General features: G+C 37.1%; 1 protein-coding gene across 4 annotated transcripts in view; it reads right to left on the reverse strand.

The window, feature by feature from the left end:
• tasp1 (taspase, threonine aspartase, 1) overlaps positions 1-17,058 on the reverse strand; it is a 95,810-nt gene that overhangs the window by 56,790 nt on the left and 21,962 nt on the right. For 3 of the 4 annotated variants that reach the window (XM_059025456.1, XM_034921494.2, XM_059025455.1), the window contains exons 7-11: positions 14,805-14,884; positions 12,034-12,140; positions 9,193-9,243; positions 5,501-5,620; positions 4,130-4,208 (exon numbers count right to left, since the gene is read on the reverse strand). In XM_059025456.1, the coding sequence (XP_058881439.1) occupies positions 4,130-4,208; positions 5,501-5,620; positions 9,193-9,243; positions 12,034-12,140; positions 14,805-14,884 (437 nt within the window). The remainder of the gene's footprint in view (positions 1-4,129; positions 4,209-5,500; positions 5,621-9,192; positions 9,244-12,033; positions 12,141-14,804; positions 14,885-17,058) is intronic. The other variant, XM_034017068.2, reaches the window with a different exon arrangement.

Raw genomic sequence — 17,058 nt, forward strand, 5'->3', positions numbered from 1 at the left:
TGTGCTGTTGGTCACATTATCTTACTGCAGAACCGTTGGCATGAGTTCGAACTACAGAACAGGAAATTAGGTACCAGGTAACAGGGAGCAACTTTATATCTATAAAGCTGTGTTTTAAATGTATGCGTATCCCAATATTTCCAAGGTTAAAAAACGAGCAAAGAAGCTACATATTTTCAACAAGTGGGTAGTGATAATGTAGATAATGCTAAAAAGAAGAGGTAAGAAAATGGATTTTAAAACTTAAACAGTTACAGATCTAAATGTAATGTTCTTTAACTCCCTATCATCAATGCTGATGTTCATGTAAAAATTCTGATAAAGTACAAAAGACTCCTTAATTTTCTCTGTTGGTTTGCCGTGTAACGTAGATTTGGAGGTTGAATAGTATATATAAAGCAGTCATATAAATACTGACAGCTATAGCTTGAAATCTAAGTTTGACCTCGGTAGAATGTCAGCTCTGGTTACGACGCTGCTCCCCAGGGATGCTTTGCTTATTAATATTGTTACATTTAATAAAAATGCAGTTAATTGAAGCAAGATAAAACTCGTTTATACATTTTAGGATGGCAGTATTAAGATCTACCACTGTCAATAAAACAGACCCCATGATGCGAACAGATCTGTGTAAGCAAACGGTTGAAACAAAAAAAGAGAAAAAAAAAAAATCATCCATCTGTGAACGGGAGAGAATGAATCTGAGCTGCAAATCGACTTCCTGACCAGGAAGGACGCCAAGTAAGGGTGGTGGTATGCTTTCACAGATTTGGCCTGACTCAATGGTAGGATGGAACCTGAAGTCAGCTAGCTTGATGGAAAGACATAGCTGTAAGACTACTGATAAACTCTATTGTGATCAGCTGAGTTGTGCGTGGTGATTGGACAGAGCGTGGTGCCGTGCTGATCACAGGGAGGAGTTTGGCAGTACAAAGGGGACGCAGCTATGTGGGTAAGGCCCCTTACGCTGACAAGCCAGAGCTCTGTGTGTTTTAGCAGATGGAGACGGACTCGGGAGCTGAAGCCACAGAGCCAGCACTACCACCCGGAGCACCTGCACTGCCACACCACCTCATGCTGTACCAGCACACACTGAGCACCTGCACTTGCACACCTTGGACTGCGATTGTTGTTTTATTATTTTGGGAACCTTTTTGTTTGGGACTTGTGGCAATGTGCCCCGTCCCTGTGTGCATTTGTGTGTTGCGTGCGTGTGTTAATGTTGGTGTATAGTCATTGGTACACGGGATATAAACGGGTCTGTGTTTCACGTGTATTTAAAAAGTGTAGATTTGTATTTAGGCACGAGGAGAGCACAAATCACTTCACGTGCTGGTTAAATGTAATATGTGAGCACGGGGTTGCACAGAATTAATTCACGTGCTGGGATTCAAGTGAATAATTAATTAGTAATTGAATCCCAGCACAACAGTATATATAGATGCACATTTTCATTCAGTCGGGGTTAGGTGTTCAGAGAGTGGAGAACGGGTGAGAGAGAAGGCGTAAAATAAGATCGGAAATATAAGTGTTTTGTTTGTACTCACCGTGTTTGTTCGTCTGTCCTGCACCGTCTGTTTAGTGTTTAGTCGTTTTGTATGTCTGTTTATTTTGGCGCAAGTGCCGTGTCCAGTGTTTTTGTCTGTTAAACCCTTTTATTTTCTGTGCTGTTTTATTAAATGCTGAGCGAAACCATTCGCTCAGCTCCACCAAAACCCCAAGTCTCTGTCTGTTTACTCCCTGCTTCTGGTCTGACGCCACCCACTCCGGCCGTCTTTGTGACAGACTGCAAGCACACCGTTTGATCCCTGATAACAGTGTTGGTAGAGGTGACAGTTCTTTGAATTAAAAACAGAACCATTATTGTAAATACACTCTCTTTGTGGACATTCTATTATTACAGTTCCAGTCACATCCTGACACCATCCTGTTACAAGGATCAGTGCAGGATTTTAATCCAGACTCAATAGACAGTCTTGCAAAGAATGACACAGTGCAGGAACATGCTGTAATGTCATCTTTCTGAAAGTATTTTTACATGTACATGTAAGCTTGCCAAGTTTGGGAACCCAGAAATATAGAACATTAGTAAACAAAATAAACACACTATAAGAGCTCCTCAATCATGTGGGCAATAGAACTGACAACCTGAGCAGTTTTATTGCTACTCTGGGGACTTCAAGAATACTCGAAACAACACAACAATTTAATCAGAATTTCAGTAGTTTTTATTCACCACATAACCCATTGAAATGTTTGGGTTTTCTATGAACAGTACTCCCGATTGATAACTTTGCCACTGCCACCACAACACAGTCGGTATCTACTACAAGTTGCATACCTAATCGAAATGTACAACACAGCATCTCTATGTTAGCGAAGGTACTGTTTAAAACTAACTATAGAATAGCCGTGTTATACAGTGAACATGAAACCCATAGCATAAAAGTTGTTGGGATCATTTTGAGAGGGAGCAGATGAAGTAGGCATTACTAGATATGATACAGCTTATTATATCCCATAGGCATCCTCAGACACCAGTAAATGGAGGTCCCGCCTGATACAAAACAATAAAAAGTAATCAAGCTAAGGTGCTCAAATTTTTCTCGTACGGATTTCAGACTTTGAAGGAGCATCAATAACATGCCAGGTTTTATGAAGTAATTCACTTTTGTCAGAAGGGTTAATCTGGCTGGACATTGAACATGCAGCACACCATCTTTTGTTTACTGAAAGCTATCCCAACAGCATTCTGGCACACAGAGTGAGTAACTGTGGCAAAAGGACAGCCAACTTGCTTAACTTCAAAACTCTTATAATTGTAAAGCCATGTCAAAACTCCTCAATGGGCACGATATGACAAAAATAACAATCAGACTACCAGCCAATAAACTAAATTTACAAGAACCACACCAAAAGGATAACAAAACACAGCACTCATTAGAAACGCCCACATATTAATTTGCTTTCTGCTGTAACAAAGTTAGCACTGAGGGAATCGAAGATGGCAAATGTGGCCTCAGCTCAACATGTTAGAAAGAAAATGATTGTTTTTCTGCTCCTTTTGATGGGGATTCCTTTTAAGTCGGGAAATTAAAAACAGGTGCGGCAGAGAACACACTCACAGTCCCGATACACATGTTTCCAATTTTGAAACATGAAAGAAAATCCGATTTGGTTTCTGCGTGCCATATGCAAATACAGCAGAGGTCCTGACAAAAGTATTTAATTCGATTTTTTTTTTTTTTTAGGCTGATCCATCACTCAAGATGGTTTCAATGATAACAAGCTCCTGGAAAATTAACTGGTGTACTGAAAGGTTAAAAAGACAGACAAAGTCATAAAACCGAATGTTATAAATCATTATGAAAGCAAGCGCCTCTGGAAGAAAGAACAGGATTGGGGACATATTGTGATCTGCTTATCAGTGCCACAATTTCTCAATGTCGGGTCACAAACACGCATACTGCCATTGAGCAAACAAAGGTTTTGAGCCACGATTTAGTTCAAAATGACCTGTACCTGCCATGCTGCTGAATACAATTACTACAGTTGAGATTGAGCATGTGCTATCGTATTGACAAGATTCCTGACAAGAATTAACTGGTAACACTTACCTGGTGGGGGGGGGGGGGGGGATCAAGGGTTATTGATCACCCTTCTTGGCAATTAATAAAAAACAAATGATGTACTCAAGATTAAAGGCAACTTTCTTTCACCTGCACGGTGTTAAAAAAAAATGGTTGTTTTATAAAGGTGTCTGTTTGTAATAATCGCTCCACGACAAAGAATTTCACAGTAAAATTCCATGCATCATCTTTTTACAAGATTGTGGAAAGCATAGAAACAATTTTAGTACTCAAATGTGGCACAGGTGGAGGTGTCATGCATAATTAAATATATAATTAGTCACTTAATGAACCTACAATGTATTGGATCTGCATGTATAAATGGAGAACACTACAGTTTTATTATACTCTTCCATTAATCGTAAAAACACCAGCAACTTGCAACATCAATGTATTATTTTTATTTTTTTACTGGAAGTTTGTATCAGTACTTAAATGGTCAAAATATACAACGATGTAATATTCTTAACAACTACTAATTTAGAAGACGCAACAAATACCTGAAGTACTCACAGCTGTGGAATACGGATTCAGGTTCCCTGAATTTTCAGCCCAGCAACCGCATCCATAATGAGCCGCCTTAAAAGACAAACAAGGCATGAGAAATGGTCAAATTTTATAATTTAACAATCAAAATAATCTATTTTTCTTCACTAACAAATCTTTTTTTTTTTTTTTTTTTTTTTAATTGAGTAGTCGCCAATTGATTTCATCCCGTTTTTCTCCCAATTTGAAATATCCAATTGTATTTTTAGGCTCAGACTCGGGAGCGGCAAAGATGAACACATGCTGTCCTCCAAAAGGCGTGCAGTCAGCCAACCACTTCTTTTCACTCTGCAGGCCCGCCATGCAGCCAACCCAGCTCTGGACAGCTCACAGGCAAGCCCGCAGGCGCCTGGCCAGTCTACAGGGGTCGCTGGTGCGTGGTGAGCAGAGGACACCCTGGCCGACCTAGGCCCCCCCACCCCGGGCGGCGCTCGGCCAATTGTGTGGTGCCCCCTGGGAACTCCCGTCCATGGTTGGCAGTGGAATAGCCTGGACTCGAACCGGTGACCTCCAGGCTATAGGGTGCATCCTGCACTCCACGCGGAGCGCATTTTCCGGATGCACCACTCGGGGGCTCCAACAAATCATTTTTAATATGAATTTATTAATAAAACCATTGCAGGTTGCAAGGCAAGTAATCTCATGTTAAAAAACTACATTTGTCGGGCTCCCGAGTGGCGCATCCGGTAAAGGCACTCCGCGTGGAGTGCAGGATGCACCCTATGCCTGGATACCGCCGGTACTGCCGACCGTGGATGGGAGTTCCCAGGGGACAGTGCACAATTGGCCAAGCGCAGCCCGGGTGGGGAGGACTTAGGTCAGCTGGGGTGTCCTTGGCTCACTGCGCACCAGCGACCCCTGCAGACTGGCCGCGCACCTGCGGGCCGGCCTGTAAGTTGCCCAGAGCTGCGTGGTCCTCCGAAGCTGTCGCTCTGAGGTGGCTGCATATTTCAGAGGATGCGTGTGTCTGTCTTCATCTCTCCCAAGTCAGCGCGGGGGTGGCAGCGGTGAGCCGGGTTGAAATAAAAATCATTTGGCTTGCCAAATTGGGGAGAAAAAATGAGAAAAAATAAATTGCAGATTCCAAATAAAAAAAAAAGGAAAAAAATACATTTGGTGCAGGTTACCGACATCATTTTCCCCTCAGACCAAGAAAATAACAAGTAAATTGTTGATGAAAGACATCTACATACCCCAGCTAATGAAAAGGACCAGTGCACAGGCTACAGTTGTGGGTGCTACTGAAATTGACCATTTTGTATTTACTAGTTACTGCTAATTTAGCTGTCGTTCATAGAAAAGAAAGCAGCTACAGGAGGGTTTACCTGACCAATTCTTCCTGGATGCTTCATTGCTAAGCCCCCACTGGAAACAGCAGCTGCCACATTCCCTTCATGATCAATGACTATTGCCCCAACAGTATCCAAAGAACCTGAGTCATTTTCCTGCACAAATTGAGAAATCAGTATAATGTATTATCACTAAACAGAAAATCTACATGTTATTTATTTATAAATTAGGATTATGTATTTTGTCAACCAGATTTCACATTTTAATATATTTATGAATAATCCATATGCATTTTACAATTTTTCAGTAAACTAGACACTTCACAAACATCAGTACTTCTTGAATGGTGGTTTGAATACAATTGATCCCAATGAAGCATTCAAAAACGTATATAAAAATACAGTACTTCAACATGTGATGCAAGATACTATAGTTTTGAAAGACTAAAAAAGGCACTGCTGACAAATAATCTGAAAAGATGCAGACATCTTTAAGATATTTTTTGTACAGCCCAATTGAAATAACAAAATTGCTCTCATGTTCTGCCAATGCACATGCACCATACGATGAGCAAATAACAACATTAATCATATAAGCTTTCTGTATCTCTTTTTTCATAATTATACCAAAAGGAGCAGACATCAAACAAAAATTACCTGGCAGCACCATTTATCACCATTACTAGAGTGAACAGGATCTATGGGAAGTTTAATCTTTATTTACTCCACTTTTTAGACTTGGAAGGTGTAGTTTTTAAAATATACATTATTGCTGTAGCTCCAGTGCCTGTGTTAAATAAATCATCACAAAAACTCCAGTTAGACTGACACCTTCAGGTCCTAATCACGTCAGCAGTGTGATCTGTGACTACTTGCAACTTTATCACTTGCCTTCTCTACTGTTTGATGTTTCCCAACCTATGATGTAAAAATACACAAAGCTGGTGGTTGGTGGTTGGTGCTGGGGAGGTGGGTTGTGAACAAGCACTTAACACACAAGGCTGGTGACAGACCTAAGAAGGTGAAGACAGCTGAGAGGAAGGGAATGTGGAAATTAAGTGGCAAAAAATGACAAGTGACTGATTTACCATATAATCTAAAACAAACAAAGGCAGATAATAAAATTGGCTCAGCTCGTCCCAGTTGGGATTGTAAATCTGTCCGGGTAGTCTGTATACTTTCTCTACAGGTTAAATACTACTAACCAGAGATCGCTACACAATGAAATTAAGTTTAAATGTAAGAGTTATTTAAATAATGTTTTATTTTCAAACTAGTCCATCAAAACAAAAAGGTTAAGGCTTTGTGGATAGTCCTTTATTTCATATCCAGCTTACCTAGCTATTTTTATTTTGACAATGATAAACAGAAGTATATATATATATATATATATATATATATATATATATATATATATATATATATATATATATATATATATATATTAGCTCAAAGAGCCAGCTGCCCAACGTTTCGATATGTTGTACATATCTTTCTCAAGGGAGCCTCTATATATATATATATACACACACACACACACACACAGAGTCGCAGACAAAAAGTATTTGGGCTTTTTTTCAGAAATTCTAAAATTATATTATATTCCAAATTATATTTTGGATTCATCTGAACATAAAATTTGGTTGAAGAAATCATCAGGCTTCTTCAAGTATTCAATGGAAAACTCCAATCGCTTTCTTCTGTGTATTGTTTTTAACAAAGGTTTGCATCTTGGTTTTCGCCCGGACATTCATCTTGTTAAGGTATCACTGAATTGTTCGCTTGTGAATTTCTTGACCATCTTCTCTCAATTCTTGTGTCAAATCTTTTGCAGTAATCCAAGGATTTTGCCGGGCTGTTTGAACAATTCTTCCAGATTTTGCAGAAATCTTTCTTGGTCTTCCACACCTGGTGCTAGTTGCAGTAGTTCTTGTTCTCCTGTGTTTGTCAATACTAGCCCAAACAGTGCTTTTTGGTAAGTCTTTCTGCTATTTTTCTGGTAGTGTCTCCTTTTTCGTTTAGTTGTATCACTGCCATTTTGAGATCGTTGCTGTACTCTTTAGTTTTAACCATTGTTGTTGCTTTTTTGAATCATAAATTTCCAATTTACTTTTCAGCATTTGATGATTATATATTTATTTATTTTTTTAATTATCCGATGTTGGTTTTCAATCATGACAATGAGCAACGAATGGGTTTCATACAAAATATGTTGATTGCCCATATCCTGAATCTCTACTTTAATATCTGTCAATAGAACAATTAGAAATTATAGAAATAAATTTGTTGTTTTTCTCTTTTTTCTTTCTTTTCTTTAACTGCCCAAATATACAGTAGATGCCGGTTAATAAAGACAACTTTCAGTTATTAGCAACATTTTATTTTTAACTATTGAAGCTCAAAGTTAGTTCAGCGTGCAAAGTAAATCCAAGATGGATATCATGTTAAATAATGTTAAATAATGAGCAGATTTTTGATTCAGATATTTTTTAAGTTAGGTTAAAACTGATTAATAAAATCCATGTTTTTTCAGTTTAAATCTAAAGATACGTTTGACCACCCTGCTAGTAGTAGTAGGTTTCTTAGTCGGTCCGTCAGTACTCCTCTCTGTACTACTTTTACAGCATCGGTAGACATCACTGAGGTGCTTTTATTATTTTCCAGGAAGTTTTAACTTACCCATTCTTCGATTAGTATGTTATTAAAACGGTTGAAATTTACTTGAAATGACATTTTGTTTGAAATAAAACTGGTGGAGTGAAATTGTTTGAAATTCTAAGGGCTATACTAGGAATTCTAACCATCTAGCTCAGCCAATCAGAGTGCAAGGAATCTTTCCATTGAAGTATACATTGGTTTATTTATTGTATTTATTTAAAATATAAATTAATTAATTAAACACCCAGCCACCTTTACTTAAATGTATACCAACATATTCTGAATTTGTGGATACAAGTGAAAACAAAACATTTCCAAATACAAACACTTTTATACCTCCAGGGAACATCCAAAAACAGTTTTTACTGGACCAAACCTAATTTATATATATATATATATATATATATATATATATATATATATATATATATATATATACACACACACACACACACAAACATATACATAATTTATTAAATACAGTGCATTATATAATTCCTTCTTCATGTACAGTTTTTATGTCATCAATCTCTTGATAATATCAAACTAATGTGAAACAAAAGCTAATTCTGTTTTTGCTTTTCCAGTTCAATGAAAGAGTCAACTGAACTTTACCCACTTGAGTGATTTATTTTAAAGCTTTTTAGTTAATGTCCTCAAATTACCTCGTCATAATTTACTAAAAAGGTCCACACAACTAAATGTAAAATTTAAAGACCACACAAATATCTAGGCCAAAGGTAGGCTCTCCACTGTGTTACTCACGTAGACATTTTCAACCCCTTCAGTAGGGTTCACTCCATCTACACAGTTAAATAAACTGCAAATGTGAACAAAATGATCTAAATGTTTCTGAGAACAGCACTGTCTTTGATGTTTAAATTCACCTCTCGCCCAAAAGAAAGTAAATGTGATTAAGTATGATACGGTTGAGAATTTACATAATAATTTCAAGATGGTGAATGAAAGGGGGAGGAATAAAGAAAAGATTGATACCCACAATATACTTCAAAGAGTACATAACATAATTTTCCTTCTTTGTGTAGCCCACATAGAAGGCAGCAGCTTACTTTTTTTTTCTCCTGTTCTCCTGGAAAACCTGTGTGCGTCTCTGAAGCTCTCTTAATGGTGTTCCAGAAAGGGAGAATTAGAAAGAATCCTTTTTATAGTGGCCTGGGCACAGGGTTTCAGCTACCAGCAAAACATTTTTGTGCAATCCCTCTTCTAAATTTAAATGAAAACACTGACTGTCAAATATAAAAAAAGATCAATGCTATGGAATTTCATGCAGCACAAATTAATGGCATGCTATAAAAAAAAGTGCCATATCATGACAGACATGGCTGTTTTAATAGTTTTCATACAACCTATTTGAAATTGTAAGGGGTGGAACATACCGTTTCCTTTAAAGTGAGGTAAAAACCACAAAGCAAAATTATTACTCTGCATCTCTAGATTTACAAAAACATATACAAATGTTTTAAGGAGAAGTCTTTGTATTTTTAGTACTAATGAGCGTTTACATTTTTAATGATAGTTTGGCGTTCCACAAAAGCAGTTACTAGACAATAGGGCCCATTCAATTGATCTAAACGGTGGTTGATCAAAATACCATCTTTGACAAAACCAAAATCCCCAGCAGTGTTTGTGAGCTGTGTATTGTTTGTCTTTAAAAGTAATTCAAATAACATGTTTCGTCCTAAGTTGATATTGAAACTGTGGTGGTATTAAAATCTGGCACCGTTTAATGTTTTATTCTGTAGCCTGTTATGAAGTCTTGCTATCACAAGTTGGAAGATTTCAGAGGAAACCATCAGACTGAGAATATAACAAATGTTGCTTTATTTAAACTTCAACTGGGTAAGTATTTAACATTGTATTCCCACAGTGCAATCATATTTATATCCATTCATATGCACTGTGTGCATGTTTATCTGGATTTGATGGTAATCCGCTAAAGGAAACTTCTGTATACAATATGTTTTTTTTTTGTTTTTTTTTAACATTTTGGATTTCTTTTGGCAGCAAAATGAACTGGAAAAAGTATCCATCTCTGAGAAAATGTAATTCTGTTGATCAAAGCAGAAGAAGTTGATTATGATTTTGTGGGAACATTAAATCAACCAGTACATAAACACGACTGAAACTACATAGAAATTTGTATGTATCTTCCAAAGCTAGTTTACAAAATATATGTTGGATTAAACCTCAGTTTTCAAAAGTTGTTTTCTAAATCATGTAGAGCCTTGTGTAAGGATGCCACCAAGTGCAGGTATACCAAGTTGCTTGCTTTTTCTTTTTCTTCTGTGGTCATGTGTGTTTGCTTGTGGGGCGATGTGACATTTGGCTTCTATTTTCAAAGCAAATTACAAAAGCTGTGAACCACTAGTCTTATTATCTGTTGGTACAGCTGTTTATTTCTAATTTGTTGTTTGTTCTTTTATAATTATATATAATTTCCACCCACACAACTACTGGTCACCATTTGCGGTTTGGTTCAAATGTACGTCTTGCAGGAATAAATTACATGGAGGTATGCTTTTTAATTTCTTTCCGGAGAAGAACAGTACCTTGACTTAATTACTAAATTATATTATTGGGTGCATTTTCAAAACATAAACACATCTGAAACACATAACTATTATTAGACACGTCTCTATCCTTGCTACCCAAAGCATCAAAATATGAAACACAAAAAAGCAAGAAACTTAAGATGTTGAAAGAACATCACATTGTGCAATGTCAATTTTCTAAAGACATTCTAATAACAAATGGCTATTAAGCAGGTGATGGTATCAATATAAGTCTTTCTACGTTAGTTGCTCTTAATTCCAGGCCCCTGAATTTATAATACTATGTTATACATTCCATATACTACAACACATTTTCTTATGTCAATCCAGTGTGATTTTCAACTTCAAAAATGTAAATAAGAATATGTTCTAAGCCTGATCCAGACGACAAACAGCAAAAAAAGGAATATGGGCTTTTCAAGTGCCTAGAATGCATGCAACACGTATGGGACCAAATCAAAATACATCATAAAGCAATTTTATCCCATCTGCCCTAGTTCTTGTTGTGATAAGAACTTTAACACCCCTTGTAAAGCAACTTAAAACATTTTTGTTATGAACCTCATTTTATTGTAAATATATAATACATTTATTTTGTTTATTCCTATCCCAAGTTATTTAAAAGAATGCAGAAACCTTTCATGGTTGTGCAAACAGTTCTTTGATTTCACAGCCAATGTTTTATACATTATTTGACCAATTGCTGGGTTTTTATGGTGATTGTAACATGTTTCTATAGAAAAATATAGAATATGTGTATACTAGTATTGGTAATACATTTTAGCTACCACCTGGAGGCCATATACTGTAATTGCAGGCATAAGCTTAACAGGAAGGTAAAAACTACATTTTCCTAAAAAAGAATATTATTGTAACCTTTGAGCTCAGGCTGCTTTTTCAAAGTAATTTGGGGAAATTCACATTTGGGTAATAAAGGATTGTTGGGTATCCCTATGGGTTCCTTTACACTTCCACCTTTCTAAGAAACTGGGGAAGAGTGTTTAAGCGGAAGCAGAGAAGAGCCCTCAAGCTATGAATAGAGTATTTTCAGAGGCTCACTCCTACTATATACATTTTAATCCATTTCCTGATTAACTGCTTTAGCTAAATACTCATTCCAAATGAACTGGCAAAGCACACGATAACAGAACAATGTCTATAGATAAGTTAAATTGTTGTGGTCAGGAAATCCAAACTGGATAAAACAGTATGTTGCAATCTCATGTCTTTTAAATCTTCCCTATAGTTATTCTGCTTAAAAGGGAATTTTTTTTTTTTTTTTTTTTTTTTTTAATTTGCATGACATCCACTTATAGCAACAGTAGATAAATTACTAACGTTTTCACTTGATTGTCTTCTTCTCTTTGTCTGAATAAACTCTGTTTCCACCTTCTCTGCCAGCTCCATCTTCCGTTTGTTCCTCTTATATGCTGATAAACTAAACTCTATGTAGGACAAAAGAAAGGCATTTTGGTTTTGGGTGAACATTACATTTTATGATTCCTACAGAATTTAAAACATAGTGGGCCCTGAATTTTGACCCAGTGCAGATGTTTTATGTCTGTAATGCTTATTTCTATATCAAATATGATACAATGCTTAGCCACCCCTCTATATTATCATTTTTAATCCAGCCTCACCAGCCAGAATTTTTCATATGCAGTACAGTATGTGTTGCCAGAGAAAAAACAAAAGGGGTTTTGTACAAGAAATAGAATCTGCTTGCATAAATAAAAGTAGCTTTTCTCATTTCAAAATGTATTAAACTAGCAAGAAAGAACATATGTTGTTATCTTGCTTCATGCAAAAAGTAGGAGCAAACTTTCCACTCACCATGTGCCTTTCTTTGTCAAAAAAGCAAAAACAACCAATAGAACAGCACCCAATGACTATTATAAACCTATCTGAGAGAGAAAAACCAAAACCAAAAAAAAGAAAACTTACCATTGATTACTGTTCATCCAGGTCAAAGAAAAAAAAGAAACCAGATAAAAGCATAATGTGTTTTTGGAAAATATGTGCTTTTCACAATGCATCAGCAGGCATGTAAAATTACAGCAACAAAAGGGTTCTTTTTCTTGTACAATACCCACAACCGAACTTCATCTAAAGCAAAATAGAATACGGCTGTGTATGGAACACAAAGCCAATATCTCAAAAGGGTTTGGACTTTATCACCTCGGAAACCAAGAAGTCACATGACCGTAAAATGACACACCCTATTACAGTAGGTCACACAATATTTAAAACAAGTTTAATTCTAAATTTTCTGAACACCACTGTTTTAAAATTAATCCGAATTAAATACATTTTCCATATTCTTAACCTCCATCATACTACCATAAAAAATGTAAAGTTTTGTTTGTCTGCGGAGCAACGCCACTCGCCTCATCTATACGCAGAGACGCAAACTCAGAGTAGAAACTAAAGTAGACAAGAAGACTTTGTAACTTCATATTTCAGCAGCCTGCCTTTTGATTCTAGCCCTGTGTATACTGATCCACATTTACAAATATAATTGTACAGTATGTTCTGGTTAACTCCAGATTTTGTCAAACGCTATTAAAAACTGAAAGCACTGTGCCTCAGGCAGTAAACGATACAAAAAACAGACACGGTATCCCTTATTGCAGTCAATGAGAGAAAATGGTCTGTTTTGCAAGAACTGATATGGACTGTTTGGAGCTTCAAATGGCTACATTAAAAGAAATGCAACCCGACCGTACCAAAAATCACAAACATTTCCAAACTTCTTATGATGACCATTGTGTTACTGTTTAGTGAATGCCACATGCAGATGTCCATGATAAACAAAGTGCATATTTAGGGCTTTAAAACATTTGCTTCTAGTCACAGAATGTCAAAATCTGGGCAGGTATTCTCTCAGTTACGTGAGATTCGTTTCAGTTTCTTCAGACATTTGATGGTGAACATATCTGCCGTCATATTTAATCAATCTCTCATAATAATTGTAAGAAATAAAGTCAGCATCTTTCTTTGAATCTGGATTTTTTTTTTTAATGTGCATATTCCAACTTTTTAGAACATTGCCTTTATGTCTTTATTTTATAGACTAAGAGGTTATTTTGATCAGTTTTTACTCTGCCAAAATAAATCACAGCTGGACTTTTTTGGAGGATTTTACATCACTGGGGATTCAACCAGGATTGTATCAACCAGCTATCTGTGTTTAGCTCGAGATTAAGTCTAAATATAACTGGTTAAAGAAATCCGGGGGATTTCCTTTTACAGTAAAATGCTATTTAAAAAAATAAATAAATAAATAAATAAATAAAAAATGAATCGTGGTTTATCTACCAAGGTGTAGTTTTATATTTGATTAATACATGGGACAGTTAAAGATGTATCCTAGTAAACATTAATGTCGTGCACATTAGAAGAAACACAAATAGCAACCAGCAGTATCAGATCACGTTCCCCCCACCCCCCCCCCCCCCACCTTTTTAGAGGCACTCCGGTTACATGACACAGTGCTTTAGGTGCACTCGCATGAGTGAATAAACATAAATAAGCACACTGAATAAGAACATCAGCACCTCTATAACAATATAATACTCATACATATATTTTGTAAGAACTTTTATGGACCTTCAGGCCTAAGGTAAATGTCGAACGGGGATCAAAATCAGGATTTAAGATTCTACATTTGCATGGTAATTCATGAGCACTTAGAATAATACTTTGCCATAGTCTACACAATTGATACAAAATTGCTACAAAAATCACAATAGTTATTTAAAAAGTAAGGCCAACCATTGCTTTACTGTCATTCATATTGCATATGAAGGTGTACTTGCTAGTGTTTAAAAAAAAAAAAAAAATGTAACCTAGTTTTTACATCTTCCCTGATCACTGTGGAATTTAAATCTTCCCTCCCCCTTAAAGGATGGACACAGGCTGTTATATTTACTCTGAGCAGTACACACACCGAAATCAGATTCCACAGATTTTAACAACCGCTGAAGGAAAACAGCTTTTAAAATGATACACCTTGTGCTATAAAAAAAACAGTGTTCACTGTCTTAAACCATTGAGATATAACTTATTTAGGAAATCTAATTATTGCAATGCATTAATGCAATACTCACTTGTAGCCATTTTGTCAGAAGGACATGGTGGTATTCCATGGTCTAGCGCCCACTGATGTGCTCCTCTTCCAACTAAAAAGCTTAAAAAAGGAATAATCAAATGCTTTAATTACATATATTACCTACACACAGATATATATATATAAACACTGAAACTCAAAATCAATTATTGTACAGTGACATTGGTTTTATGTTGGGAAATATTTTTAAGAAAAATAAAAAACTGAAATATCTTGCTTGCATAAGTATTCAACCCCCACACATAATATTTGGTAGAGCCACCTTTCGCTGCAATAACAGCTTTAAGTCTTTTGCGGTAAGTATGTACCAGCTTTGCACACAGTGTCGGAGTGATTTTGGCCCATTCTTCTTGGCAGATTTGCTCCAGGTTGTTCAGGTTAGTTGGACGACGCTTGTGGACCGCAATTTTCAAATAGTGCCACAGATTCTCAATGGGATTGAGATCAGGACTTTGACTGGACCACTGTAGGACATTCACCTTTTTGTTCTTGAGCCACTCCAATGTTGCTTTGGCCTTGTGCTTGGGATCATTGTCCTGCTGAAAGGTGAATTCCCTCCCAAGCTTCAGTTTTTTAGCGGACTGTAGCAGGTTCTCTTGCAGTATTTCACTGTATTTTGCTCCATCCATTCTTCCTTCAATTTTAACAAGATGCCCAGTCCCTGCTGATGAGAAGCATCCCCACAGCATGATGCTGCCACCACCATACTTCACTGTAGGGATGGTGTGTCTTGAGGCATGGGCAGTGTTAGGTTTGCGCCACACATAGCGCTTTGAGTTTTGGCCAAAAAGCTCTATCTTGGTCTCATCTGACCACAAAACCTTATCCCACATCGCAGCTTGGTCACTCTCATGCTTTCTGGCAAACTCCAGACTTGCTTTCAGATGGTACCCGTCGTGAAAAATACCCGGTTACCTGGATCTTTTTCGGGTAATGATTTAAAAAAAAAAAATCATATATATTAATGTTTGTTCAGTTTTAAAACTAATGCAGTAGTACAGCACCGCTATTACGTTATGGACTGTCGCAATAGCTACTGTAAATTGAGCCAGCTGGGTTTTGACAGCAGTCGCAAAAGAGTTTGTTTGGTCGTAACAATAAAGTGCCGTTCCTGATCACTAAATTCTGTCTTGTGAATACATAACAATGGCATCCAAGCAAAGCATTGTGTGGAATTTCTTTACCAAGCAGGAAAAAACGGAATTTGCAAACTCTGCCAAAGAAATATTTCATTGAAAGGAGGAAGAATACTTATTTAATGTGCTCCACATTATTTTATTTTTATTTTATTTATTTGCTTATTTATTTTTAAATAAAGGCTACTTATTTTATCTTTTTTGTTAAGAAACTGTATCTGCGCAATAACTGTAGATAAAGCATTCCGTATTGGAAGCCACACGGTTATCATTAATAGATCACAGAGTTATCACTGACATAAACCAACAGGAGGTTGTTACTTTGTTTTGTTTCTGATTTAGTTCCTGAGAAGAATAGTCACTGCAGTTATTATTATTATTGAGGTGTAGTTGCCACTCGCTGTGTGTTATTGTTTTCTGATATCCTGTCAGTTAAGAAAAGGCTTAATGCAAAAGCTTGTTTTAACCTTGTCTTTATTACGCCGACCAGAGACCCGCGCTTACAACTGCATTGTCATATTTTCTACATTTTCTTTAAATTCACAATTTTTTTTAATTTTTATTTATTTATTTATTTAAAATTTAGTCGTCACCAATTTTTGACCCCGGTTTTTCTCCCCAATTTAGCATGCCCAATTATTATCTGTATCCTCGGCTCACCGCTCACAACCGCCCCGCCGACTCGGGAAATGGAGGCTGGAACACTCATCCTCCGAAACGTGCTCCTGCCAAGCCGTCATTTTTCGCACTGCAGATCCACAGCAATGCCACCAGACCTATAGTGCCGGAGGACAACACAGATCTGGTGGCTCCACTGCAGAACCACAGGCACCCTATCGGCCACAGGGGTCGCTGATGCGCGGTGAGCCGAGGATTCCCCTGCCGACCTAAGCCCTCCCTGCCCGGGCAGCGCTCAGCCAATTGTGCGCCGCCCCCTAAGAACTCCCGGTCACGGTCGGCTGTGACATAGCCTGGATTCGAACCTGCGATCTCCAGGCTATAGGGCACATCCTGCACTCCGCGCGGAGTGCCTTTACTGGATGTGCCACTCGGGAGCCCCTTAAATTCACAAATTAATAAAATCGATACCCGGGTAGT

Source organism: Acipenser ruthenus, chromosome 6 (genome assembly GCF_902713425.1).
Source record: "Acipenser ruthenus chromosome 6, fAciRut3.2 maternal haplotype, whole genome shotgun sequence".
In the NCBI taxonomy this organism is placed as follows: domain Eukaryota; kingdom Metazoa; phylum Chordata; class Actinopteri; order Acipenseriformes; family Acipenseridae; genus Acipenser; species Acipenser ruthenus.